At 45.8% G+C, this 27,062-nt stretch overlaps 2 protein-coding genes across 2 annotated transcripts; one reads left to right on the top strand and one right to left on the bottom strand.

Annotated features, from left to right (window-relative positions):
- Positions 1 to 6,936: 6,936 nt before the first annotated feature.
- LOC136547244 (DNA-directed RNA polymerases II, IV and V subunit 9A-like) lies at positions 6,937 to 10,129 on the bottom strand. Its single transcript, XM_066539209.1, has 4 exons — positions 10,008 to 10,129; positions 9,831 to 9,906; positions 7,838 to 7,996; positions 6,937 to 7,268 (listed from the first exon to the last, which is right to left on the bottom strand). Exons 1-4 carry the CDS (start codon positions 10,034 to 10,036, stop codon positions 7,188 to 7,190), a joined length of 345 nt encoding a protein of 114 aa, XP_066395306.1. The 5' UTR covers positions 10,037 to 10,129; the 3' UTR covers positions 6,937 to 7,187.
- A 354-nt stretch (positions 10,130 to 10,483) lies between these two features.
- Positions 10,484 to 15,075, top strand: LOC136547243 (protein FAR1-RELATED SEQUENCE 5-like). The gene is made up of 5 exons (XM_066539208.1): positions 10,484 to 10,644; positions 10,896 to 10,998; positions 11,723 to 13,576; positions 13,654 to 13,709; positions 14,261 to 15,075. Exons 1-4 carry the CDS (start codon positions 10,484 to 10,486, stop codon positions 13,678 to 13,680), a joined length of 2,145 nt encoding a protein of 714 aa, XP_066395305.1. The 3' UTR covers positions 13,681 to 13,709; positions 14,261 to 15,075.
- Positions 15,076 to 27,062: the final 11,987 nt, after the last annotated feature.

The raw sequence follows: 27,062 nt of genomic DNA, 5'->3' as shown, positions 1-27,062 counted from the left end.
TACGGTGAATGTGTTTGTTTTTCGACCCCTACGCCTCTGATGATCAAGGATGCTACGCTTCAAGACGCACTTACATTTCTTTTCAGAAATACAAGTGGGCACACTTCCTAGGACGGAAATCTTTTTCTTTTTTCTTAAGAGCACCACACATTCTTCAGACAACCTACTTCTCTGGTTGAATACGGTGGTCAGAGATGTCAAGAACTCAAGCCTCAATGTTCGGAGAAGGTTAAAATGGCGTGTCGCAGCATAATACATGGTGCTCAGGGACTGCTGTGAGGGTATTAACCCCTATACCCTTACGGCTAGGCTTGGGCCGGCCTAGATCAGAGGGTCTAGTCCACCAAAAGATGACGCGTGGCTTGGCCAACCTGTTCGGAGTCCCACGTAAGGAGTCAAGACAGATTTGGCGATCAAGCAAGATCCTGGTCGGTTAGAATAGGAATCCTTATCCAACCACCTATGGCAATTGTAACTGGCTAGGATTAGTTTCTAGATCTGTAACCCTGCCCCCCGGACTATATAAGGCGGGCAGGAGATCCCTCTAAAAACATCTCTCATTGACATATAGCAATACAATCAGACGTAGGACGTAGATATTATGCCTTCTTGGCAGCCGAACCTGGATAAAACCTCGTGTCTGTCTTGCGTCACCGTCTTGTTTGTGACTTGCGCATCTGTCTGCCGACAATCTACTACCTTGGGCATACCCCTAGGTAGACTGCCGACCATATTTCATCGACACTCTAGCTGTCGTCAACATAGCTCGCACCCGCCGTGTCATCAGCGCCCAAGGAGACGAGCACCCACCCTACGCCAGGTGCCCAGTTCCTCATCGTGTCCTTCACCAGCAACGAGCGCCCACCACTAGGTATGCACGCCGGTGACGAGCACCCACCAAGTATGCAGGCCCCTTATCTAGGCTATTAGGATGAGAACCCATACCCTAACTTAAGCTATTTTGTGGCATCCGGACCTGATCTAATTACAAGTGTATACATGCCTACTAACTTTGATTTGTTTTGCAAAAAAAACTTTTCTTTTAGTCCTAGGTGTATTGGCTTACTGAAATTTCTTTCATTTTTAGGTTTCACTTGTCATAAATTATGATCTCTAGATAATCATGAGCTTTACATCCACTACATTTGTCGCTCTGGTTGTTCTAGGCACAAGGTGAAGTTTCTAATTTCTGCTACTAATTATGGCTTCTGTTTATTCTAGTGGACAGATTTGTTGTTGCTTATTTGCTTAACTAGGCCAAATTAACAAGTACACATGGCATAGAAACTGAGTGTGCTCTCTTCATCCTAGATGTTGCTTAGTCGATTTGGCATATGGCAAAAATGAATGCATAGTTCATGCAGAGCTTCAATGTGTCATCTAGATTTATTGTAGGAAGTATAGCAGTTGCCTTTAAATTTACTCAGTGTGGACTGTGGCTTAGTTTGATCTTCAGTGTGGACCGTGGTTTAGTTTGATCTTCAATTACTCCACATTCAGTTACTGTGGCTTAAGATTATTTTGTTTCCTATTTCTTTTGCTTCCTGTGGATAGTTCAAGAGAATCTATAGCTTAGTTGAAAAACAAGTGTAGCTCATGAGAAATATGGAAAGTTGACTTATAAGATAGGTGCCCCCTCCCCTCCAAACTGATCACCCTATTTTGCAATGTTTATTCTTGTTAAAGTTAATATGCATGTGTTGTTTTTATTGCTTGCTTGCCTGCCTGTCAGTACAACTGAATTGAATTGAACTAAATTTTAGGGACATCTAGGAGTCTAGGACAATTATTCTTATTAAGCTGTTCTTTGACATGACAAATTTCTTTGAATTTTGCAAAGTCATGTTGCTCTGTTAGATGTAAACAAATAGGACACTGATAACACTGTTCACTTTGACTGTCTCATTTACTAACCCCATTAGGTGCAAGACAGATCCTTGCTTTCTCCTTTTGTCTGTCTACATGTAAATGTAATGGGTAAAAAGAACCTTGCTTTCTTGCAGTGTATTCAGCGTATTCAACATTGCTTTCTTGCAGGAATTTTAAGATTGCAGGGTTATGGATGGCAAAAAGTTTTCACATTTGTTATCTTGTAGCTAGGGGGACTTGACAATGTCGCTGAAATAATTAGACTATCTGCATAGAAAGCAACCGTTTATGGATGGCAAAAAAACTAATTGCAATTATATCTGATGCAGGGTTAGCTGGTGTTTCTCTCCATGTTGATAGAAGGGCAAAAAACCAGGTCTTATGTTGCTCCATTTTAGCCATATGTGGCAATTATGCCAGAAGCCAATTTATCAAAACAATGCTCAAACTGCTTGCTTTAATTTTGCAGAGAAGAATACACATAACTCTTGAAGTTCCTTGGAGTGCAGGTCGTGCAATACAGCAATTTGGGAGGACCCATTGCTCTAATCAACTTCTGCTATGCAGGTTGGTTCCCTACCCCCCTCTTATTTTGCGCATGCTATCAGATACATTTTTTCCGGTCATGTGCATAAGAGTTTCAGTTTGGCAATTCCATTTTTTTGCAGCCAACAAACATAAAGCTGGACCAGTTGTGAGTTAGACAAATAAGTGTTCATGACTCCACAACAACAACAACAACAACAAAGCCTTTCAGTCCCAAACAAGTTGGGGTAGGCTAGAGTTAAAACCCAGCAGAAGCAATCAAGGTTCAGGCACGTGAATAGCTGTCTTCCAAGCACTCCTACCTAAGGCCAAGTCTTTGGGTATATTCCATCCTTTCAAGTCTCCTTTTATTGCCTCTACCCAAGTCAACTTCAGTCTTCCTCTGCCTCTCTTCACGTTGCTATCCTAGCTTAGGATTCCACTACGCACCAGTGCCTCTGGAGGTCTCCGTTGGACATGTCCAAACCATCTCAACCGGTGTTGGACAAGCTTTTCTTCAATTGGTGCTGCCCCTAATCTATCACGTATATCATCATTTCGAACTCGATCCCTTCTTGTATGACCACAAATCCAACGCAACATACGCATTTCCACGACACTTATCTGTTGAACATGTTGTCTTTTCGTAGGCCAAATAAGTGTTCATGACTCCACATAAAAGAAATCTAGCCCATTCCCTGTACAACTAATTTTTATTTTACCATTGCCATGTTTTCATTGCCCACCGTTATTAAGAGTCAGTAAATGTAGTTGATATAATATTAGTTGTCGATCAGTGGTTGAAGATCATCTTACTTTCCAATTCCAGGTGGGTATTTCATTTGTCGGTGTCACTAGCTTTAGTGGATCTGAAGGTCTCTTTTAGTGTGGATGCCTCTCATTGCACCATAGATGACATAAAGTTAATGAAGTACAGTATAAGAAACTTGCAGTGATTTTGGTGGTTCCCCTTATTCTAAATGACAATTTCCATTTAAGACAGCTTCCACTATTACATTCACTATTCCAATAATCATTGGTATGAGCTCGGTCGAAACATAGTAGTGTAATTATTGTTGGGACAGTTGATCTTCTGGTGTAGTGCTAAAAAATAGAGTTTGTCATTAGGTATCTACAATAATTGCTTCCGATTGTGTTACTGCTTGCCTAGTTTAGTCTGTGTTACTAGTGATATGAAATTTCTTTATATGATTTGGATATCAAGTTTAGTCTATGTTACTGATGAATGGAATCTTTGATTTTTAGGTCGATGAACTAGAGGTAGTGTGATGCAGCAAGAGGATCAAGATGCTCATTGTGGCTATTTTTGTTCATGACTTTCTAGTGATAAAAGATTTTGTTGTGCAAGCAAAGAATATGAGTTATGAGCTGTACAAGCCAACATCTTGTGTAGTAATTGAGTGAGCTAGCTTGGTTATTGCATTAGTATTCTGTGTGAAAATTGTACAAGTACAAATTCTGATGGTTTCAATAAAAATTAATAGCTATGTTTTATCAATTGTGAGCTTTATTCCAGTTTATGTGTTTCATGGGTTTGTATTCTCTAAAAATTAATGTTGATTTTATGGTTAATGTATAAACAAATGCAATTATATAGTTAATTTTTTGTATGCTTAGTGTCAGACAGTTGGTCGCTAAAAATACATATTATCAGGCAATGTGTCGTTGTAAGTTTATAATAGGTGTTAGACAGTCTGTTGTTATATCTGCTATACAATGTGAGACGGTCGGTCGGACGTTAAAGATTTAAAACGACGCCAGTATCAATGGCAGATACAAGGATCGTTAAAAAGATATAACGACCAACTGTAAGTCGTTGAAACAACCTTTAACGACCCACTAGGCGACGCTAAAAAAAGGTTGTGGTATAATGCGTCGCCTCACCCACCTCCCATCCTCGGCCGGCGACCCCGCCCTCCCTTAATCCCAGGGCACAGGTCACCGACAACCTCTGCCGTGAGGCCCCCTCTGCCAGCCCCGCCTGCCTCCACCTCGTGTCACGACTGCCCCCCCTGCCCCCCAAACCCCCTTCTAAGACCGTCGGTGAATAGATCTCCTTACCTAATGCCGCCATCTTCTTCGTCTCCGGTGGCGCGCGGTCGTCGACGTGAGCACGACCAGTCCTGTTGTAAACTTTGCTAAATATATATGTGCCTCTTATGGAGATCTAGCCTCCATGCCAAATCGGTAGCTCCTCCTCGGCATATGAAAGGCAGTAAACAAATTGTGTAATGCAAAATTTGCTCTAGATCAGAAGACAACTCAAGGAGCGGTACTTCTAGTGGCTAATCTAATCTGACAATGTGAGCTGCTCAGGTTTGAGGAATCAGTACGTCTGCTTTATAGGCGGGCGGCACAACAACTCTTTCCTTATATTCACTGTAGTCCCTAGCTTTACCAACATTTACAATATATGAACAAATACAACACACATTATCATACCCGTGAGGGCCTTTTTTGAAATATGTGTGGCTTAAGTGACGTGACGTACGCTTACCAGTTACATACTCCCTCTGTCCCCATTTATGTGTCGGTCTGGCTATGTTTCTAGGTGTCTAGATTCAAAGTATCTTCTATGTATCTAGACATCATGTATATCAAATTTAGAGAATCTTTCATGTATCTAGTAGAAGGCCAAAACGACAGTTAAATGGGGATAGTGAACCAGGGAAAAGACCAAGGCCAGGTGACCAAACTAGGGGAAAGAGCAATACCAAACAGTCATAGCGCGTGCTGGCTCCGCACCAAACCGGGTGCTACGAGGATGGTTTGGTTTTACATGCTAGTTTTGATTTCATGTAAAGTTTTGGCACAAAGAAAACAGACTGTGTATTTGGCCAAACAAACTTTGCATCGAATTTTGCCCCTTTTGTTAGCTTTACTTTGGTAGGTGAACACTGATCATTGATGTTGAGTGTAGCAGAATATGCGCATGGTAAGGAATTGTGTAAGGGTTGTTCAGAGGAATAAGAAGTAGGATAAGACGACGGCGTTGGATATTCTCGAAGAGGAAGAACAAAGTTGAGTTTGGTTATAATTCACCTTTTTTTGAAACTTTGGTTACAATCTACTAGACTTTCCTACCCTCGGCTATTCCCTATGGACGGTGTTAACGTGTGATGGGTCATCGTGTACCTCGTGTCCGCCTCCTTCCCTGCCCCTTTCTCCCTCCCCGCGCCCTCCCTTGTCGTCGTCCTCACCCCAGTCGCCGCCCACCACCCCGCCGTGACACCCTCGCTCTGACCTGGCCCGGCCGCCTCCACCGCCACCAGGGCCCCTAACCGTCTGGCCAGCCTGCCTCCCCGGGAGCCCCTTATCTTCTAAGCCCGCTAGAGTTATGGAAGACCGCGCCGCCGCCGTCAGAACCCTAGCCGCTTTGTCGTTGTCTTCGTCTCCGGTAACCCTAGCCGCACGAGTGGGAGCGGGCGTGAGGTCGTGTGGACACGCGCACGGGCCGACCCACGTTAGAGTTTGCGATTCCCTATTACCTATTACATACGACAACATATCAGGTGCAAACCAACCAACCTGTGTAAACTTGGAAACTACCAATTAGGACCACTAGATGCCGATCCAATGGATGTGGTGAGGGGGCTTAAGCGCAAAAAAAAAAAAGATCGGCGGGTGGGGGGCTTAAGTGCAAAAAAATCCCACCTCTCACCCCATCCATTGGATCAGCATCTAGTGATCCTGATTGGTAGTTTCTAAGTTTGCACAGGTTGGTTAGTTTGCACCTTATACGTTGCCATTACATAATACATTAATATTGGCGCACAGCTCGCACATCTTGTTGGACCAGTCTGGGCCGAATACATCTGGGTTCTTGGATCGCCTGCATCAGCTTCTCCTGGGCTTTACCTGTTCTGCGGGCTGGGCCGCTGAATGAGGTGTGGTAACAGAATGCAACATATGAATATAGCTTTGGGCAGTGTGATGCTTCGCTACTCTATGGAATGAACCATGGCGGGCAGCTGCGTGATTTGTCAATGACTAATAATATATTAAGATAAAGTCTTCAAAAGATTATAACTTTATGGACGAAAGAAGTAGCTAGTATTATTAGCAAATATACAGGTGACTTCCCTATGTACCAGGGCGCGAGTGTAACGAACCACTAACCAAGCCGTGGGTTCAGCATGTAACCGAACCATTTTCTACCTATTATTGAAATAACACACCACTTCTTCATGTTTGAGAAAAAAAAATATAAAGGTGACTTGCTCGAATTTATTTGGAGGTTAAAATAATAGACACGGCAGTGCGCATAAGCAACGGTCCTGCTGGGTGCTGGCTACTGTCTATTCATGCATGGAGGAGCTAGTGAGTGGTGAAGATCTGGCGGTGTGTGTGTGTGTTGGTGGTGAGCATGGTTCACAACAGACGGTGCAAATAAAGCTTTGGGCAGTTCAAACCGCTTTCTAGGCTGCGGCTGTGGATGAAACTGACAGTCCCTATCTGTTTCTGTTTCATAGCGGATTTCGGCTGTAAAGTTTTGGCTTATCATGAGGAACAGATAATGTCTCCAGCCTAAACATTGTTTTGTTATGAGGTTACAGCTTATAAGCTTGCAACAAACGTCAGTTGAAGACACAACATGTACCTAGAATATTTATGTGATAGGCTAGCAATACGGCAGGTTTATAGCAAAGTACTACTACGCTTTTGAAGGACTGATCCAGTCACAGACTGCTTCTGAAGGACTGAAGGCTCATGCCAAGAACTACCACGCTTTCTGGAGTGATCCGTCTAGGAAAGCAGGATCCAGACCCTTCTCAGTCCCTCCACCTGTGGCCGCAGCTTGGGTTGCAGCAGATGAAGTACAGTGTCATGGCTTGCTCTCCCGAAGTTGGGGCCTGAGAGCTCAATGTATCAGCATTACATGTAACGGCACAAAAATCAAGTGCAACTATGATAAAATGAATCTATGAAGGATTCCAAAACCACCAGTAATGAGTCAGCTATCACAGCTATGTTCCAAAGGCATGCGATGAGTGACCTCATATGCGAGAGGTCCAGGGAAACCAGGTAGCTTCTACTAATCATAACTGATTAGGCATCCTGCCAGCATTTGGGACCAAGCTTCTTGAACAATATGACAGATTATGGTTCCAAGGAAATGGAAATTTTGTGGAATACTGATTTGGTTCCATCTGGACAGGTTGATTCGAGCTTTTATTGTATGCAGTAGCCAGTAGGTTGATACCACAGGGAGTATCTCACCCAATTTGGCTTTGGCTGCAGATGCAAACCCTCCCTAGACACAATAATTCCGAATAAATCATGCAACAGCACGCATTATTATTACGAATATCAGTGTACTAACAAACTCCAACATGCTTTTTGCATTAGCTGTATAGATGACATAACACAACCATAACCTTTAGCGACAACAAAAGCACGTAAACAGCATCTGGATACAAACCTGAAAAAAAGCAGCTTCTGGATGGTTGCAGTTGTAACATCTAACACTTCTGGTGCGAGGCAGACTAGGATCAGTTGCTGCATTCTTCAGGACATCTTTGGGTTCACCAACAGGCTTACGGATAACCCTTTTGTACACACAAGTATCAGTGGCAATCTCCTGTTCACATCAATGATTTAAAAACAGAATGGTCAGCGAAACTATGAGCAAGCTTGTTAATTGAATGTAAAATTTGAATGAAAATTGTATGTTAAAATAAACAACGAGAAAAGCTCACACTTTACTGCACACAAAAGAAAGAGCATCTAGGGAAATAAGAAAACCTTAAAAACTATCTACTTCATATGTTCTGTAAACTTCAAAAGCATCAGCAAGGGCAATACATGACTTCATTTAAAAGCCATTCAGTTTCAAGATGGGCTCTCCTTCACCTTCATCCAGGGGCGAATACACCCCCTCAAAAATATAAAAAATCGTGACTTTGGCTAAAATTTCACCTTCATCGAAAAGGAGGATTTCTGGTACTGTTTCAATAATTACTTCCACTGATTCAAAATAGTTTTTCAACAATACGTGCACAGGTGACAGAGTTACGTGCGCCCCCCCCCCCCCCCCCCCCCCCCCCCGAATCACCTAGGAACGGTGCTAATGCTACTGGTGCCACAACAGAAAGGAATGAGCAAAATAAATGGAATGGTGGTAATGCAAAAAAGATATAAGAAGGCTCAATAATTTTTCATGTTGTTAGCTGGTATAGTCCTCCCAAAATGCATTAGTGAAGGATCCTCCACTGGGAACCGTGCTGTCCATTTAACGAAATCACAGCCTACAATGAGTAGCCATGTTGAAAACTTTGATTGATATATCAGATGATAGACAATATTGCAATCACAAGGATCAAGGTTAACACAACTGAAAAAATAATAAACATGTAGTGGCAAATAAAGCATCAGAATGGATAGGGATACTACTCTCTTGGCATGAAATTCTTCTTGGTCAAGGAACCTGGAACCCTCGAGCATCTCAGAACCTTGCAAACTCATTTTCTCACTACTTAACTAAGTCTACAACAAATAATTTTATAGACATTTCAGCTTCATTTTGACTAAGGAGTATTTCTTGAACATGGGTTAGGCTTGTATCACAGAGACTGGTCACGTTGTTAGGAGACCACAAACCAGAAATGCTGTAAACACTACTCGATTAAAGCAGTATTTTGAGCCGAACTGAACTTTTTTAGGTAACAGTTAAAGCAACAATGAGTCATCTGTGCAAGCTCAAGAAACAAAGCACCAGCACTTTCAGCAGAACCAAAGGAGGTACCATCACAAACCAAAATTCAGGTGCAGAAAAGGCAATAGCGTGATTGCCAGCCTAAAACAATCACCGTGAAGAAGAAAACAATCACAACGAAGGAAGACTGCTTCTGGAGGACAAGCCGGATGACAATACACAGGAATGAAGAAGAAAGGGCAAGAGGCTTTTCAAGATTCTGAGACTGTCTTTGTCATTTGCTGTTTGTTCGTTTCTGTACCGTCTGTTAACTCTCTGTTGAGTCTGGGAGGTTGGTTTGACGTTAGTGATAGCGTCTTTTGGTTAGTATCACCTGCCAAGGTCGAAAACTTAAGAGTAGATGGTGGTTGTGAGTCTGCTAGGTCTGGCCTGTCTTTTTTCTGTTACCTCTGAAACAGTCTACGAAAACTCTGTATTTCCGTTATGTCTAATGGAAATGGGGATACCTCCGGTTTGAAAGAAAAAAAAAAACAATCACCGTGAATGAAGAAATCACAACAGAAACAATGTGCCACCAGACCATATCCGCATCCATCCTTACGCAACAGATCACTAAACCCACATGCTAAACGGGATACTGTATGCTGTTCAAATAACCAACCTGACTTCCCCGCTCCCTAAGGGACCCTAGGGTTTCCCCAAATCAATAACAAAATCTGGAAAAAGAATGGATAAATCTGAGGACGAACAAGGGATCCACCTCATGCTCGCAAGATTGGCACGCGTAGAGGAGGGTGCGCGTCTCCTTGTCCTCCCGCGGGTACAGCATGTTGTTGCTGCGGCGAAAACAGAGCAGAGACAATGAAAATATGAATCCGGTCCCTATACCGAAGAGCAGACACTGGACACGAATGCCAAAAAATTTCGTCGCTTTTACCATTCGCCGCAGAACTTGAGAGTGCTCATGGTGGCCTCGTCGCGCCCCGACCCTCTCGCCTCCGCTGCTTGACTGCTGCTTGTCCCCTTTCTCGGCTACTCCCTTGTGCTCCTTTTCACTCAGCGGCTCCTGGCAGCTGGGCCACGTTGACCCCACGTGCCAGTGAGCATAGAACAACGAGTCTGGCCCCATCTGAGGCCGGACGAGTACACGCGTCGGACGTTGGACGCTGCCGCACGAGGGCCACCTACCCCGTTGCCGCACCGGATCCCGCTGACCCCTCCGCTCCTACTCCCCTGCGCCTGCTCGTCGTCTCCCCGCTCCAAACCCTAACTCCAATCCGGAACGGCCGAAAAAATTCGCGAAAATCGCTCACAATTTCGCTACAGACTATCTCCCGGTACCTCCTCCAGTCCGAATCCAACTCGTTCGCTATTTTTTTCGATTTTTTTTATATTTTTGGAGGATTTTCTTTTATGCGGATTTGGCCATGGCAGGGCGGTGATGCAATGATGCACATGCTAGTGGCCCCGGATGGGGGCGGAGGGGAGCTGCAGCCGTACGGCGCGCCGCCGGCGGAGCAGGAGCTGGAGCTCCTACGCGATAACGCCGATGACGGCCTCGAGGGCCACGTGCGGTACGTGGCCGCGCCCAAGAGCTGCCTCTTTTTGCTGTGCTTGTTGCAAATCACTGGTGTTTAGTCGCCGTCGATGGCGCTGGGCGAAGGAATGGTCTCGCCTCTGCGCGTTCCTTGCTTGCTTGCTGAGGAGCAGTGACAGTCCGCTCCACTTTGGACTTCTTATTTTTATTATGCTCCTCCTATTTCACGAATGGTTGCGTTAAATCCCGGTGTTTGATTCTGTCATTCCTTTACTGTGATTCCATCAGGTGCTTGCGGTGTGGAATATCCGGCAATGCGACTCCCCATATGCGGCGTGGGCCTGATGGCCCAAGAACTCTTTGCAATGCGTGTGGCATTGCTTACAGGAAGGTAAAGCCATGCTCTTTTGTTCTGAAGCAGTCATGACAGAGTTGTTTTTTATGTTGCTTGCTCGGCCACACTTGTTTTGCAATTGAATGTTGTGGGGATCTCTTTATCAACTCTTGGAGATGTTATAGCTTCACATAGAGTTAACTTTATGATTCACAAGCACTATCTTTTCAATACTACTGTTGGTGCCTTAATTTGCACTAAGTGTCATGCACTGTAAAGACAATTTTATCCCTTATCAGCTGGAGGTTATGTATTGTCGTTTTTCTTGCGATCACAGGTTGCAACCTACAAGCAACCATAGCACTTCTAATGCAGAATGGCAGGTCATACATTTTTGGCTGCAGCGCGGTACAACTTCTTTCCAAAAGGAACTATTGACCCGTTATCTTTGACAATCATGAAATACGTGTCAAATGTTCTGACTGTTCGCCTCCTTGATCTGCATAGTGCAGTGTTTTAGTCACTCTATACCCCCCCCCCCCCCCCACCCCCACCACCACCCCCGAAAACAGGGAAATCATTTTTTTTTTTGCTGTGTTTGAGTAACTTTGATCTAGCTACCAAAAGAGACATCATACTTATATGTTTCTTCCATTATGGCTAAGATTGCTGTTCTGATGGTCATTTTCCTCCCATTTTGGCATGTTGAGTAAAATCTGCAATGAAATATGCCTCATTGTGCCCTTACCTACTGCTAAAACATTTTATGATTCGTTTCCAGGGGAAAATGAGAAGAATGATAGAAGCTGAACCACCCATAGATGAGGCTTCACTTGTGAAGCTGGTTCCAGAGGTAGGCATGGAATTTGTGAGTGAGGAAAAGGCATACGAATTCTACAACAAATATGCTGGGCATGTTGGCTTTAGCGTTAGGAAAAGTACATCACACAAATCTTCGGAAAATATTACCAAAGTAAGAACTTTTGTGTGCTCAAGAGAAGGCTACAACAGGGATAAAAAATCACTGGAAGCAAAGAAGCCAAGATTGGATACACGAATCGGTTGCCCGGCGAGATTGATTATAAAAGTCACACCAGAGTGCAAGTATAGAGTAACTGATTTTAAAGCAGACCACAATCATCAGCTAGCCCCTCCTTCAACAATGCATATGTTAAGGTCGCAGAGGATATTGACAGAACTTCAGTCTGGAGAAGCAGAACTATCAGATGATTCTGTAGTGACACCAACAACAAAAGCAACCGGTGATCTTGTTGTGAGACAAGTCAGTTTCCTTCGGAGTATCTCTCTCCTCCCAGCTGATTACAAGAATTATCTCCGTTCGAAGCGTATGAAGGCCATGCAACCTGGTGATGGTGGAGCAATATTGAAGTATTTACAGACAATGCAAATGGACAACCCCTCGTTCTTTTACACTATGCAAATCGACGAGGATGACAAACTGACTAACTTCTTTTGGGCAGACCAAAAATCTAGAGATGACTTCAACTATTTCAGTGATGTGCTCTGCTTAGACACAACATACAAAATAAATGGATATGGTAGACCACTTGCGTTATTCCTTGGTGTGAATCACCATAAACAAACAATTATTTTTGGTGCAGCTATGCTTTATGATGAATCATTTGAATCATACAAGTGGCTTTTTGAGAGTTTTAAGATCGCTATGCGTGGAAAACAGCCTGCAGTAGCTTTGATAGATCAATCTTTTCCATTGAGTAGTGCAATGGCAGCTGCTTGGCCAAGTACCACTCAACGAATTTGTGCTTGGCATGTGTATCAGAATTCTCTTAAGCACCTCAATCATGTTTTCCAAGGTTCGAAGACATTTGCAAAGGACTTTAGCAAATGTGTCTTTGGCTATGAGGATGAAGATGAATTCGTGTTTTCATGGAGAAGTATGCTGGAAAAGTATGATCTTAGACATAATGAATGGTTGTCTAAAGTGTTTGCTGAGAAGGAACAATGGGCCTTGGCATATGATAGACATATATTTTGTGCTGACATCATAAGTGCACTTCAAGCCGAGAGTTTCAGTAGTATTTTGAAGAAATTCTTGAGTCCTCAATTGGAGCTGCTGTCCTTCTTCAAGCACTATGAAAGAGCAGTGGATGAACATCGCTATGCTGAGCTGCAAGCTGACTTCCAAGCTAGTCAGAGCTATCCAAGAATACCCCCAGCCAAGATGCTAAAGCAAACTGCTCATACATATACCCCAGTGGTGTTTGAGATCTTTCGTAAAGAGTTTGAGCTATTCATGGACTCCGTGTTATTCAGTTGTGGGGAGGCTGGGACGGCATCTGAGTACAAGGTTGCTTCATCTGAGAAATCCAAGGAACACTTTGTTCGATTTGATTCAAGTGATTGCTCCTGTGTGTGCACTTGTAGGAAGTTTGAGTTTATGGGTATCCCATGCTTTCACGTCTTGAAGGTGCTAGATTACAGAAATATCAAAGAGCTACCTCAAAAATATATGTTGAAGCGATGGAGAAGGACTGCAAAATCTGCGGATGAAGACAATGAAGGTAATGCAACAAATGCCAATGGGTCATCATTGAATGTCCCTGCTCCTCCTGCAAATCACCATGGGCTTCAGAGCTTCAGTGCAATGATTCAAGTAAGTAGCTTCCTATACTTGTCTGTACAAAGTGTTTTCCCCTGTATTTATCTGGCTGATGTCTTCTTTTAATGCAGGATGCTTCTGTTTCTAATATGCATTAGAATTCATCTCATAGAAGCTCTTAATGCAGGTATTACAACTCGTTTCAGTAATTTCCTATCTTTTATGCTTGAGATGAATTTCCGTATGCCCTGTACCATTTTCAATTAATTGTATCTGGGTTAGTTCTCGACCCATCTGGTTTTATTGGTTCATCTTAGAACATGGAAGGAACCTGATGAGTCCAAAAGAAACATGTCATCCCAACAAACCTAAACTTTTCGTGCATGCCAACAAGAAATCATCTTTTTTTCTCGAACACGCAGATAGCTGCGCGTCAATATATTGAGATAGAACGAACGATCCGAATACAAGCCGAATCCACGGCAAGGGTTAGTAAGAAATCATCTTTGAGCTCCGTCCATTTAGACTTTTGACATCTTTGCTTGAGGACTTGAGTGGCCTTTCTTCTGGATTTCCTAACTGTGTGGGCTTGTGGCTGTTGAATTTTCTGTGCGTTGTTGCCCTTATGAGAGACCTTGACGTTCTTCTAGAAAGACAGCCAAAACATTTTGATAAAACAGTTTCATGCGCCTTCGATTCTGTTGTCTAACTCATCAACTTGCTTGAATCGTGATGCAGGGTTAATGCCAACAATGTGTTTACCTTGCAAGACTCCACAACGTTGGTTATTGAAGCATTAGACCGGCCATCATCAAGCACCCATGTTTTTACCTTGTAAGACTCCGCATTGTTGGCCATGGAAGCATTGGTTAGGCCGCTGTCAACCGCCCCTGAATAAGTTGGGCAACCTGTACATTGTTCAGCCATAGGAGATTTCAGTTACTGTCTTATTGAGGCACCGATCCTTAGCATAGACCGTAGAGTAGCTTTTTAACTTTAAAAGCCTAATGCTTGTATTGCGCTGCAATAGGCCCCGTTCGGCTTGCTGAAATTTGGCTGAAACTGGCTGAAAAACACTGTTCTGGCTGAATTGTTGTGAGAGAAAAATACTGTTTCGACTGAAAAAACAAGTCGGTTCTAGGTAAGCCGAACGGGGCCTGAAAATTTTGTGCATGCCTAATAAATGCTAGCCCATTTATTATTAGGAGCAAAAAAAAATGCAATTCAGGCACTCCTACAGACCGTTGTACTATGCTCGAGAAGAGGATGCGTCTGAAACCTGTGTGCAGACTGCCTGAGCTTGTGGCCGGCCTGTGCAGAGCAAGTAGACCCCTCATGCATGATACCGGAGTTGAGTACAGTTTCAGTTAGATTCAGATCTGGGGGCTTCATTTCGCCTGCAGCTGAGCTGGATGGCTCGTGCATTGAAGCGTTGGGGGCAAGCCAGAGCAGCCTTGGCGCGACGGCGGACAGCGATGCTGTGGCCTGAGCCCTGAGGCCTGGTATGCTTGCTATATCTGGTTCGGAAGGTGATGTTCCTGTTTCATGGTTCATGACCGTATACCACATTTGCATTGCATTACAACAACTTGCAAATGTCATCCGTATCTCGCATCATTATCGCAGGTTCCATGGTGTCAGCAGCATGTGTCCCATGAAATAGCCAATCAAAGAGCTCTTGTTATTTCCCCCTTGTGTTGTGATTAAGAACCTTGAGCTGGCGTGGGCACATACATAACCCTTCTGTGAGACTGCGAGGCACCAACGCAACGGCCATGAACATCATTGAGCATGCATGTGATCCATGGTACAGCCACATACTTTGGCAGGTCGCCAACTGGTGGCTGGGGCTGGCCAGCCAATGATGCAGCACCTCTGTAGTGTGGTTCAGTGATCTCCCTCCCAGGCTAATGAAGCATTAGGATGGTCCTCCCTGTGCCTGTCCTGCGACGGTGTCCGTGTCCGTCGATGGTGAGCGAGTGACCGTTAGCACTGTTCCATTGCCGTGGCGCTGGCTCAACACAGGCTCCCCGCGCGGCCCCGTCTGAGCATCATCAGAGGCTCAGAGAGAGCATGCGGCCAGCGACCGGGACGTCGCAGCCGCCGACTGGACTGATGGGCGAGCGATGTGGCAGGGTGACGAGCGAGTGACCCGGCGGTGCAGGCACTGGCTTGTGCTTGTCCTCGGTTGGAGCACAGCAGCGTGCTGCTGGGCGCCAAAGAACTCACCAATCAGGAACAAAAGATGGTTGGGTAGGCTCGTGGTCCATGCCTGATGATGCTTACTCGGATTCGTGCTTCCCAGGGTGATGGCTTGCGTCCTGCCTAATTCTCTTTTTGATTTGATTTGAAGATGATGGATGGATGCTAAAGAGGAGACAGTGACAAGTGCGTGCGTGCCCTCTCGCCCCGTCGCCGAATCCCTCGTCTCAGTCCAGTCCTACCCTACCCTACCCTATCCCTCGCCGCGTGTAATCAGGCCGCCCTTTGGAAGATCGATGGGCACACGATGGGGCGACGCTTAGCGCCTGATCGATCGCCGCAGATTAGGCGGGAGCCGAGAGGGTGGCTGCTGACGCCCGGACATGTTTAGACGGCCTCGGTGAGTCGGTGGCCAACCTTTGAAAAGGTGCCAAAAACGTACGTAGCAGGGTGTTTGGTAGTAGAGCTCGTCCTGTTTTGGTCTTTTTATTCCGCGTCGGAGTGGGGCGTAATTGTTCGGGAGAAGTGGTTGATTTTTCCGCTCTAGAAACGATGGAGTATGGACCGCGGGCGCACTCTCCTCGTGCAGTGTTGCAAGCCACCGACAACGCTGCGCCTGCACCGGCCAGAGCACCGGAGGCCAGAGCTCAGCGCCTCGGCTCACAGGTCACAGCACAGAGATTGCCCTGCGCCCACGCCACGCGCCGGACAGGGCGCATGTGACGCCAACCTGCGCGGCCGCCCCGCCCTCGATCGGCTTTTCACCGCCCGACCGCCGCTAGGCGCTAGCTGCCTGGAGTCGAGCGGGCACGAGCCGTTGGTTTTGGTTGGACCCGTCCACATGCTGTGGCCTTGTGGGCTTCCTAGCTCGGCGTCACCACTCAGCAGCAGCAGCCTTTCTTCTGCAGGCTGCAGCTGTCTTTGCGGCGGCCGGCGTGCGTACGTGTACGTGCCTCCTCGGAAGCTAGCCTCCGCCGTGCCCGTCCAAAACTCCATGATTTCCTCCACCCGCTCTGTCTAGCCTTTCTTCTGTAGAAATAAAAAACTGTTACGAATGACCACACTCTGTGCATTATTAGCAGTACTCCTGTCCTAGTCCTAGTAGGAAGAATTCACTATTGTTAAGCTCACTTTGTACGAGTACATTGGTACCAGTACAAATTAAAATGGTGCCAAAGCCACATTCCATCTAGGGGGAGGGAAAAGATTCATGATGTTCCAGTCACATGCTCAAGCCTTTCCGTTCCTCTATCAACAAGGGACCAGAATGTGCCTGCCCTGTCTCGCACCTTCAGGTTCAGCTTCACAACGAGTCATCAGCCACCACCACTGCACTGATTCGCCGATGAAGCAGGCTGCAGGCACCTTTAATCGTACGCGCATCCATTTCTGACGGGAATCACTTGGCACTGTCTCTGTACTGCGAACGTAGTGGGAAAAAAACGGGGTCAACAAAGAAAGAAAAAAAAGGGCCGCCGTTGCCAACGTCCCGGTAGTTGCTCAGTCCTCGTCGCCGGCGATTGAAAACAAACGCCGGGTCTCGTCACCGGCTCCGGCTCACCTCCCCGCTGCCCCTTTTCTGCCATCCTGCAGCTCCATTCAGAGAAAAAGGCTGGTACCTGACGCCATTTCATATTCAGTGGCTCCATGACCTACTTACTAATTGCGTTCTGCTTTTTCTTTGTGAGCAGACAAAAATAATCAGCTGCCGGGCCTGCAAATCTCGGGTCGTCTCTTTCGTCTTTCGCGCGAAGCAGCGGTTTTCTGACGAAGCTTAAAGTCAGGCGCGCCATTAATTAGGACTTGGCTCCAAAGCAACCTCACGGGGACGAAGAGACGACGTCTGATGACTGATAATACGTGATTACTTCGCGTCTGCGTCTGCGGGTGTGGGAGATTAGCATGCATGCTACATTGCTACTCCTTGCCTTGCCGTAATCACTGCATTGAGATGTGTCAGGAAACCATTTTCAGCGTTTCATCATGCATGCCTGCGATTGCAAGGGCTCCGTTTTTCCCGGCCCCGGCGATCCTGCGACGGGTTACCTAAAATTTTACTACGAGTAGTAGTTCTCAGCCGATTTTCGAAAGAATATATTCGGAACATAAAGACCTGTACAGTGTACAGACGAGTTTCGGATCCAAATTATTCTTGCAGTGCAAAAAAAAAAAAAAAATGTTGGAGTAGCTCGATCGATCATTCAACCAAAACTGCTGCTTTATCTTTGCGCTTCTATTATCAGAATGTAGAAAAGTGATAAGATCGCTTTATCAGAAGGAAAGACTTGCTAATTTGTACTACTAGGCTAGCTGGAGATTATCCGGAAAGAGGATGCCATTGTGCACCACGTATGCCTCCAGCACTGTCATCTCTGACAAAGAAATGCTCGCTTTTATCAGCCGGCTTATCAGCTATAATCTATAGTATTTTTCTCTCACAACAAAACAGTTTTAGACGGCTTTAATACCAGCCGAACAAACCCGATAGCGCATGATTGAATGACAATTAACAGAGATCCTCTGACGGGCGCGAATCTCGAGGCTAAGCCCGGTCAAGTTAATCAGGCCTTTTTAGTTCCTAGGTAAGTTTTATGTGTCCCATCAAGTGTTATATGGCAATTTTTTATTTTTAACATTTTTTTTTTGTAAACTAATTTTAAATCTAATACTATTCCCCCCCAAAACTAATACTTTTGTCTGCGCCTATTTTTCTGGTGCGGCAAAACGCCTGTGCCGCGCGCATGCATGGTGGCGCGGTGAGGGGATGACGTGGCGACGATCGGGGCATTGACCGGTGACATGGCAGGGTCTGCCGTGCCACCGATCTTGGCGCGACAGTGCCGCGCCATCCCTCACGATGCGGCAGTCCCAGATAAATATTGCCCGCGAGCCGCCCTCCCTCTGTCTACCTGTCCGCCGCCGCGCCTGCCCACCTGGCCGCCTAGCCGCCGGCCGCGCCTGCCGCCGGCCGCGGTCGCACGCCGCCCGTCGCGCCGGCCGCGCCACGCACGCCGGCGCGCCACTCCCACCGCTCCCGCGTGCGCCGGCCGCGCCACGAACGCCAACCGCCCGCTGCGCCCGCCGCGCCCGCATGCCACCACGACGATGATGCCCAGAACCATACCGCGACTCTACATCGACGACAGTGTGCCTGCATCCAGCAGACGAAGGTCATCGCGGCCCTAGGTGCATCTTCAAGCGAGTAAGATTGATTAAAGTCCTAATTAAGTGCTAATTTTAGTTTAGGCGTTCCTATAATTAGGTTAATTAAGACCTTGTCTAAGTATAAGTTCTAACACTTAGTATCCGAGAAGCCGCTTAGCCTAATTCTTGAACCCTAAGACCTAATTAGTGTATGGTTAAGATCTAAATAGCATCGGATTTGTCCGATTCAAAGTTCTTTAAGCCAAATCAGAATATATGGTTTCGCTTAAGCACCGAGAAGGAAGGGAGTCGAATCAACTTCAACACTAAGCCCCAGTTTTTGCCCAAATCCAAACCCTAGGAATACAAATTACCCAAATCCGGTAACAATCCCCAACCCTAAGATCAGTAAGACGCTTTTCACTTACCTTAAGAACTAAGATGGCGTCGTCGGGCTCCTTCACGAGTTCGCCGCCGACCACAAAAGGGTGCCACGCCACCGCCCTGCTATGTGCGCGTGTGGTCTCCGCCCCAAAGCGAGCAGATCACCGCTGGGACATCAAGAAGCCATGTCGTCGCTGAAAGGTCCTTGTTTAGTTTTAGTAATTGAGTGACAACTTAGGTGGACTAATTGTGTTTATGTGAGATACACAGGTGATTAGTCCACAGGTACATGTGTGTGAGCAACATATGCCATGAAGGTGAAAATGGCTTGGAGATGTTGCAAAGCTCACACATGTGATGATGAAGGAGCTTATTGCACATGAGACATGACATTGAGTCATGTGATCAAGGTGGAGAAGATCAAGACAAGACTTGGCTTGATGGACCGGTTGCAAGCGTGAAGGGCAAGTCGAAGGCTTTGGAGTGATGGACCGCGTGGCGGTGAAGCTTGAGCAAGACTTGGCGCCGATAGACGATGGCAATGGTGAAGAGCAAGTAGAGTCAAGATCGATGAACCAATATGATCATGTGATGATATGAAGTGGATCATATCATTGTTGATCATGTTGGTGCATGTGTTGCATCAACATTGGAGGAGATGGAATGGAATGCGCAAGGCAAAGGTATAACCTAGGGCATTTCATTTCACCGGTCATAGGTGTGTAGAGAAGTTTATGACCGGGTTTAGGATAGATGGCCGTACTATCAAGAGGGGCAAACTTGTTTGCATATCGGTCATCTAGTGCCACTCGAGTGATCTAACTTTGCATTGTCGCTAGGATCGAGTGGCGTGGCAAGTTGAGTGGCTAACATCCTTTGGGAAATGATTGTGAAAATGCTAACACACTTACACATGGTGGTGTACACTTGGTGGTGTTGGCACATTTACAAAGGCGGTGGTGTTTGCAGGGTTGAGATGGGTTTGGGTCCCTCTCTCCCTCCCACCGAGCTTGCGAGGCGGGATTCGGCGCTTTCGAGAAAATGGAATGTCTATTTTCTATTGCGCCGGATGCAAATTCTTGGTGGTTAGCACATTGGTGCAAGGGTGAAGAAGTTAGAAGTAAAAACGAGTTGGTCGCGAAGATGCCGGCGTCGGTCAACTGACCGGACGCTGGATCTGAATGCACCGGACGCTGGAAGGCTGCGTCCGGTCAGGCTGACGTACGGTGACGCAGTAGCTGGAGAGTGACCGGACGCTGGCTGCGTCCGATCATGTTCGACCGGACGCGTCCGGTCATGCTTGGGAGCTTACTGGAAACGACCGGACACTGAGGGTCCAGCGTCCGGTCAGTTGAGTGCTGCTGCGTCCGGTCAGGTCAAGTGACCGTTGGAACCGGGACACGTGGTCATCTGTGAGCGACCGGACGCTGAGGTCCAGCATCCGGTCAACATGACCGGAGCGTCCGGTCGGCCCGACCGTTGCCCAGTGAAGGGGTAACGGCTAGTTTAGCCCTTGGGGCTATAAATAGAAGTGGCCTTCGGCCATGGCTGGTGTAGAGCACCTCAAGGGACTTAGTGTCCATGCTTGTGAGTGTTTGGGAGCCCTCCATCACACATATACTTGATAGTGATTATTCGATTGTGTGAGTGAGCGATTCTAGTGCGATTGCATCGTGAGGTTGCATCAAGTGGCACTAGGTGATCGAGTTGCAAGCCGATGGTGCTTGTTACTCTTGGAGGTTGCCACCTCCTAGACGGCTTGGTGGTGGTCTCCGTCGAAGCCCGCAAGAAGCTTGTGCGGCGCTCCGGAGAAGTGCTTGTGAGGGGTACTTGTGCTCGCCCCGCGGGAGTCGCAAAGAGCAACTCTAGTAAAGCGTGTCATTGAGCTACCCTCACTCAAGGGGTAGGTTCTTGCGGCGCCCGACGTGCGGGCTTAGCGGGTGATGCTAATTAGCCGCCGAACCACCAAGTGAGCGGTCGACACAACGGGGACTAGCGTGTTGGCAAACACGTGAACCTCGGGAGAAAAATCATTGTGTCAACCTTGTTCTTCCCGTTGGTTTGCATCCCCATTACACAAGCTTGCAATTACTTTTATACATATTAAGCTTGTGTAGTTGCTCTTGTAATTAGATAGCTTGTGTAGCTTACTAATTACCTTCTTGCTTGTGTAGCATAGAAGTAGCTCCCTTGCGTGGCTAATTTGGTTTTGGTAACCTTGTTAGTCACATTGCTTAGTTTGTGTAGCTAAGTATTTGCGCTCTCTAATTAGGCATTGGTTGCCTTGTTATTGAGCATTGCTAGTGAGCATCGTTAGCTTTGTGCTTTTGCTTACTAGCATGTGTAGGAGCTCCCTTGTCACTTAAAGTACTAGTGGCATAGGTTTGTGTAACCTTGCTCCTAGAATTGTTTAGGAGAGCTCTAGCTAGCCTGGCACCTTTGTTGCATAATTGTTATCTTTGCAAGGTGCTAGTGAACATATATAGTGGGGTATGGTCTTGGCTAGACCGATAGTTTTAATTCCGCATTTGTATCGGTTAGCCGTCGTGATTAAGTTTTAGAAAAAGACTATTCACCCCCCCTCTAGTCGCCATCTCGACCCTTCAGTCGCCCTATTCTTTGGCGCTCGCTGTGCCCGCACGCACCACGAACGCCGGCGCGCCACGAACATCGGCCGCTCGCTGCGCCCGCCGCACCCGCGCGCACCCCCTCCAGCCGCCCGCCGCGCCCTCCGACCACGCACGGTGGCATCAAAGATACGTGGTAAGATACTCGAATGGTACAATTTGTTATCCATTTGGTATTAAGTATGTGTACTAAAACTGTCCAACCGCGTTTCTGTACCCAGGTGACACAATTGTCGAAGTTGTCCAATGAAGCAGTGTTTCGGCTTCACGAGTCTAGAGGGCAGGGGCCAGGTGTTCTCGAGATTTTTGTGGAGGTAAACATAAACTTGTCCGTTCCGAAAATATTTCTTTAGTGCATATACGTTTGGGAAATGCACTAACTTTAACGTCTATTCATGTAGAAGGTGAAGCGGAGCTGCAGAAAGCTAGCTCAGAAGTTAAGCTGCATGGACACTCCTTGGGTGGAACCCGATTACCCAGCGCGGTCGGGTGCCACGTCTTCTAGCTCTTTGACAACACCAGCCGGCTCTTCTCAGCCGGTGACAGGCGTCGCTTCCGCTGTGCGTACACCACCATATTATAGCGCTGGGAAGGACCCTGCAAATGAGGAGGAGGAGGAGGACGACCCCCCGGGCTTCCGCATACAGCACCACTAGTGAGACCCATGGCAGCAGGACGAGATCGGCATGTGTTAGTTAGGTGGTGCCCCGCTTGGTACCCAAGGAGCCTCATAGGTAGTAACAAATGTAGTTTCTTTAAATACGTAGGCTCAATAAACTAATGATCATAAAGATTATAAGTAATCGTACATATCATATACTTGCAGGGTACGAGCCGTACGCGTCGACAACGTGACCACACCGACGTTGGCTACACTTTCAATGTTGAAAGGTCCTAATATGGCTAGAGGGGGGGGGGTGAATAGCCTATTTAAAAATCTATAAATTAACTAGAGCAATTTGATTAGTATGATAAATAGCGTAATGTAAACTTGCTCTAGCTCTACAAGGGTTGCAAGCCACCTATCCAATAATTCTAGTTGCAATGATTACTTAGGCACACAAACTTGCTAGTCTAAAGAGCTCAACTAGATGAATGTAAATAACAAAGCAAGCTCTCAATTCTAATTACACTAAAGAGCTTGTATCAACTAGTTTGCAAAAATATAAACAAGCAAGTAGGGTGATTATATCGCCGTGTAGGGGATGAACCAATCACAAGATGAAGATCAAGCCAATCACCGGGAGAATGCAAATGATAAGAGACAATCGATTTTTCTCCCGAGGTTCACGTGTTTGCCAACACGCTAGTCCCCGTTGTGTCGACCAACACTTGGTGGTTCGGCGGCTAAGAGGTGTTTCACAAACCTCGTCCACACGATAGAACACCGCAAGAACCGACCCACAAGTGAGGTAACTCAATGACACGAGCAATTTACTAAAGTTACCTTTCGGCACTCTGCCGGGGAAGGTACAACTCCCCTCACAATCACCGAAGGCGGCCACGAACAATCACCGACTCATGTCGATCCTCCACCACTGCTCCAATCGTCTAGGTGGTAGCAACCACCAAGAGAAATAAGCGAAATCCACAGCGCAACACGAATACCAAGTGCCACTAGATGCAATCACTCAAGCAATGCACTTGGATTCTCTCCCAATCTCACAATGATGATGGATCAATGATGAAGATGAGTAGGAGGGCTTTGGCTAAGCTCATAAGGTTGCTATGTCAATGAAAATGTGCAAGAGTTATCCCTTGAGCCGGCCATGGGGCTATAAATAGAGCCCCCATCAAATAGAGCCGTTATACCCTTTCACTGGGCAAAACGCGCTCTGACCGGACGCTCCGGTCATACTGACTCAACGTTCGGTCACCCGATGGACGCCACGCGTCACCAGCTTCAAACGCTGTTCGTAAGATTTCAACGGCTACGAAGCTGACCGGACGCTCCGGTCAAAACTGACCGGACGCTGAAGCCCCAGCGTCCGGTCGTTTCCAGTAAGCTCCCCGAGGCATATTTTTTCGACCGGACGCGTCCGGTCCACCTTGACCGGACGCAGCCAGTGTCCGGTGCTCAACCCTAGCCACTGTGCCGTCTGACACATTGACCGGACGCAGCCTTTCAGCGTCCGGTCGCTGAGTGACCCAGCGTCCGGTCAGTAGACCGACGCCAGAATCATTTCGACCAACTCTATTTCAACTCTAACTTCTTTACCCTTGCTCAAATATGCCAACCACCAAGAATTTTACATCCGACGTAATAGAAAATAGGCATTTTATTTTCCCGAAAGCACATGTGTTAGCATATTTTCACAAATATTATCAAGGGTGCTAGCACTCCACTAGATCCTAAATGCATATACAATGAGTTAGAGCATCTAGTGGAACTTTGATAACCGCATTCCGATACGAGTTTCACTCCTCTTAATAGTACGGCTATCTATCCTAAATGTGATCACACTCACTAAGTGTCTTGATCACTAAAACAAAATGTCTCCTACATTTTATACCTTTGCCTTGAGCCTTTTGTTTTTCTCTTTCTTCTTTTCTAAGTTTAAGCATTTGACCATCACTATTGTCATGATCTTCGCCATTGCTTCATCACTTGGAGTAGTGCTACCTATCTCATAATCATCTTGATAAACTAGGTTAGCACTTAGGGTTTCATCAATTAACCAAAACCAAACTAGAGCTTTCAAATGTGTTGTCTAAAATTCCGAAGAGACAGAGACATCCGAGGGATCCTTACACTCATGGGACTTAGTTAGTTATGTCGAACTTATATCGAACGAATATTGTCGTTCGAAACTTGCAGACTTAGTTGGTTATGTCGAACCAATAAAAATGTTATGTGGCAACTTGTCAACTTGCGCACGGACTCCATTTATTTGCTTCATATTCGTTTTAATGCGTCGCGACATCACTTGTAGTTGTTTACAGCACCGACAACAGCTCTCGTTCAATTGCAACTGAGGCTGGTCGGCTTTTATCTGCGTCCAGGTCCTGCCGCGCCGTGGGTCTTGGCGTGTCAGTGCCGCGCCATGGGCCTTGCGCGTCAGTGCCGTGCCGTGGGCTATGGCACGGCAGAACCTGCCACGTCACCAGTCAGCGCCCCGGTCGTCGCCACGTCATCCCCTCGCCGCGCCACCATACATGATGCGGCACAGACGTTTCGCCGCGCCAGAGAAATAGACGCGAGAAAAAGTGTTAGTTTTGGGGAAAAAAATAAAACAATGTTAGATTTAAAATTAGTTTATAAAAAATATTAAAAATAAAAAAAATCTTATATGAGGTGTCGCATGGGATGTTCGGATGCTAATAAAAAAATAAATTATAGAATCCGTCAGTGAAGCACGAGACGAATTTATTAAGCCTAATTAATACGTCATTAGCATATGTGTGTACTGTAGCACTTTACTGTTAAATCATGGACTAATTAAGCTTAAAAGATTCGTCTCGTAAAGTTGTCGTAATCTGTGCAATTAGTTATTTTTTTTAATTTATATTTAATACTTCATGCGTGTGTCAAACATTCGATGGATAAGATGTAAACTTTTGGGGAGTAAACAAGACCTCAACCAATTCCTAGCTCATTTTTTAAAACAAAAGTATGTCTATTAATCAATCTATCGATCAAATCTCAGGAGGGGAAAGGAAAGGGAATGAGACCAGACAAATGGGGGCTCATGCTTTGCAGTGCAGGAGTGCAAAGCAAGACACTTCGGAGACCTGTCCACCAGCAACTTCCCTACTAAAGAAACCGTGTAAAATGAGCACTCTGGTCGCCCTCCATCTTGTCCGAGTGTCGGCTGGTTAGCCCGTCAGCTTAGGAAAAGGAATTACAGTTGCAAAAGATGATGCCATACAAATCACAAGTATTTATTTGCAAATACATCAGATTTGAGGCGTCAAGATGTAAATATGCTTGTATTTTTCTAGGGTACAGAAAGTCAAATACCAGGGGTAGAACTAGAGTGGCTTGTTTGGCTCGTAAGCCATGACTGAAAATATTGTTGACTGATTTTATGTGAAAAAAATATATTATTCATTGATTAAAAAAATACAACTTATAAACCAAACAAGCTCAGACAAACACATAAACTATTTGAGAAGCCGCCAATCAGAAAGGCCAGACTGACTAGGAAGCAGACTGCTCTGCTGTACTAAAGGATGTCTTAGCCCGTATCATTAGCAATTTAGCAGTGATGCATGTTCAAAGTACATACTATAGTACGTTGCTTGTCCTGTTGACCTTTTTACTGTGGGCTGTGGTGTGCTCAACGCCAACAGGTGGTGTGTATTTATTTGTTTGTTATTTTTATTTATTTGGTTGTTTGGAATCATCTGCCAATGCTATGTGGAGAGGTGTGCCACCTCATTTTAAATGGCGAGAGATGTACTAGTGTTTGGGTCCTTTGTTCTTGAGAAACTTAACCTCGTGAAGAACACCATGACCCCTATTTTAATCATGGAAGAAATAAGGTTAAAATATTAGTCTTCCACTAGGTTAAATAATTTCGGACTTCGGGCTCTGTGCTGTGCAGGAGGACACATGTTCAATCTATGGCATTTAGTTTGAACTTTGAAGGGATTTTGTTACCACAGATGAATTTTAAGAGCAAAACCTGATTCATTTTCGTAACAAAAAAATGCGCATTATTATAACTTATGAGTAATCGATCTATATGTGTGTTTAGCAAGTTCGGTAAACTATATAGTAGTAATATCAGTTGATACATACATAAGCATATACAATTTAGGAGAAAAATAAAAACTCTAATTTGTACCATCATGAGTTCATAATTGCACTTTTGTTCGATTTGGTTTTGTTGACCCGTACACGAGTAATGAGTTCATCATTGCAGTTAAACAATGCTAACAAGACACCAAGTTCTAGTACTCGGCAGGTGATCAACCCAAATCCTGGTGTTCACCTACTCTGCAGGAAGAAGAAAAAAAAATATGAAAAGGTGGTGGAACATTGCAATCTCATGAGCACAAAACTAGCACCTAGACCAAGCCGCACTTGTACTGTTTTATGGAATTGTGGTGCAGTACTGGCGCCTTTAGGCATCACATCGGTACAAATCATTGTGGCGCCAGCGCCACGACACAGCACTATACAAATGTCGGTTTCCAGACCCAATCTTTGAGCATGTCATTTGTATTGGACTTCTGTT

Source organism: Miscanthus floridulus, chromosome 3 (assembly GCF_019320115.1).
Source record: "Miscanthus floridulus cultivar M001 chromosome 3, ASM1932011v1, whole genome shotgun sequence".
Taxonomy (NCBI): domain Eukaryota; kingdom Viridiplantae; phylum Streptophyta; class Magnoliopsida; order Poales; family Poaceae; genus Miscanthus; species Miscanthus floridulus.
The sequence above is the reverse complement of the archived record's forward strand: the minus strand, read 5'-3'. Positions and strand labels throughout refer to the sequence as shown.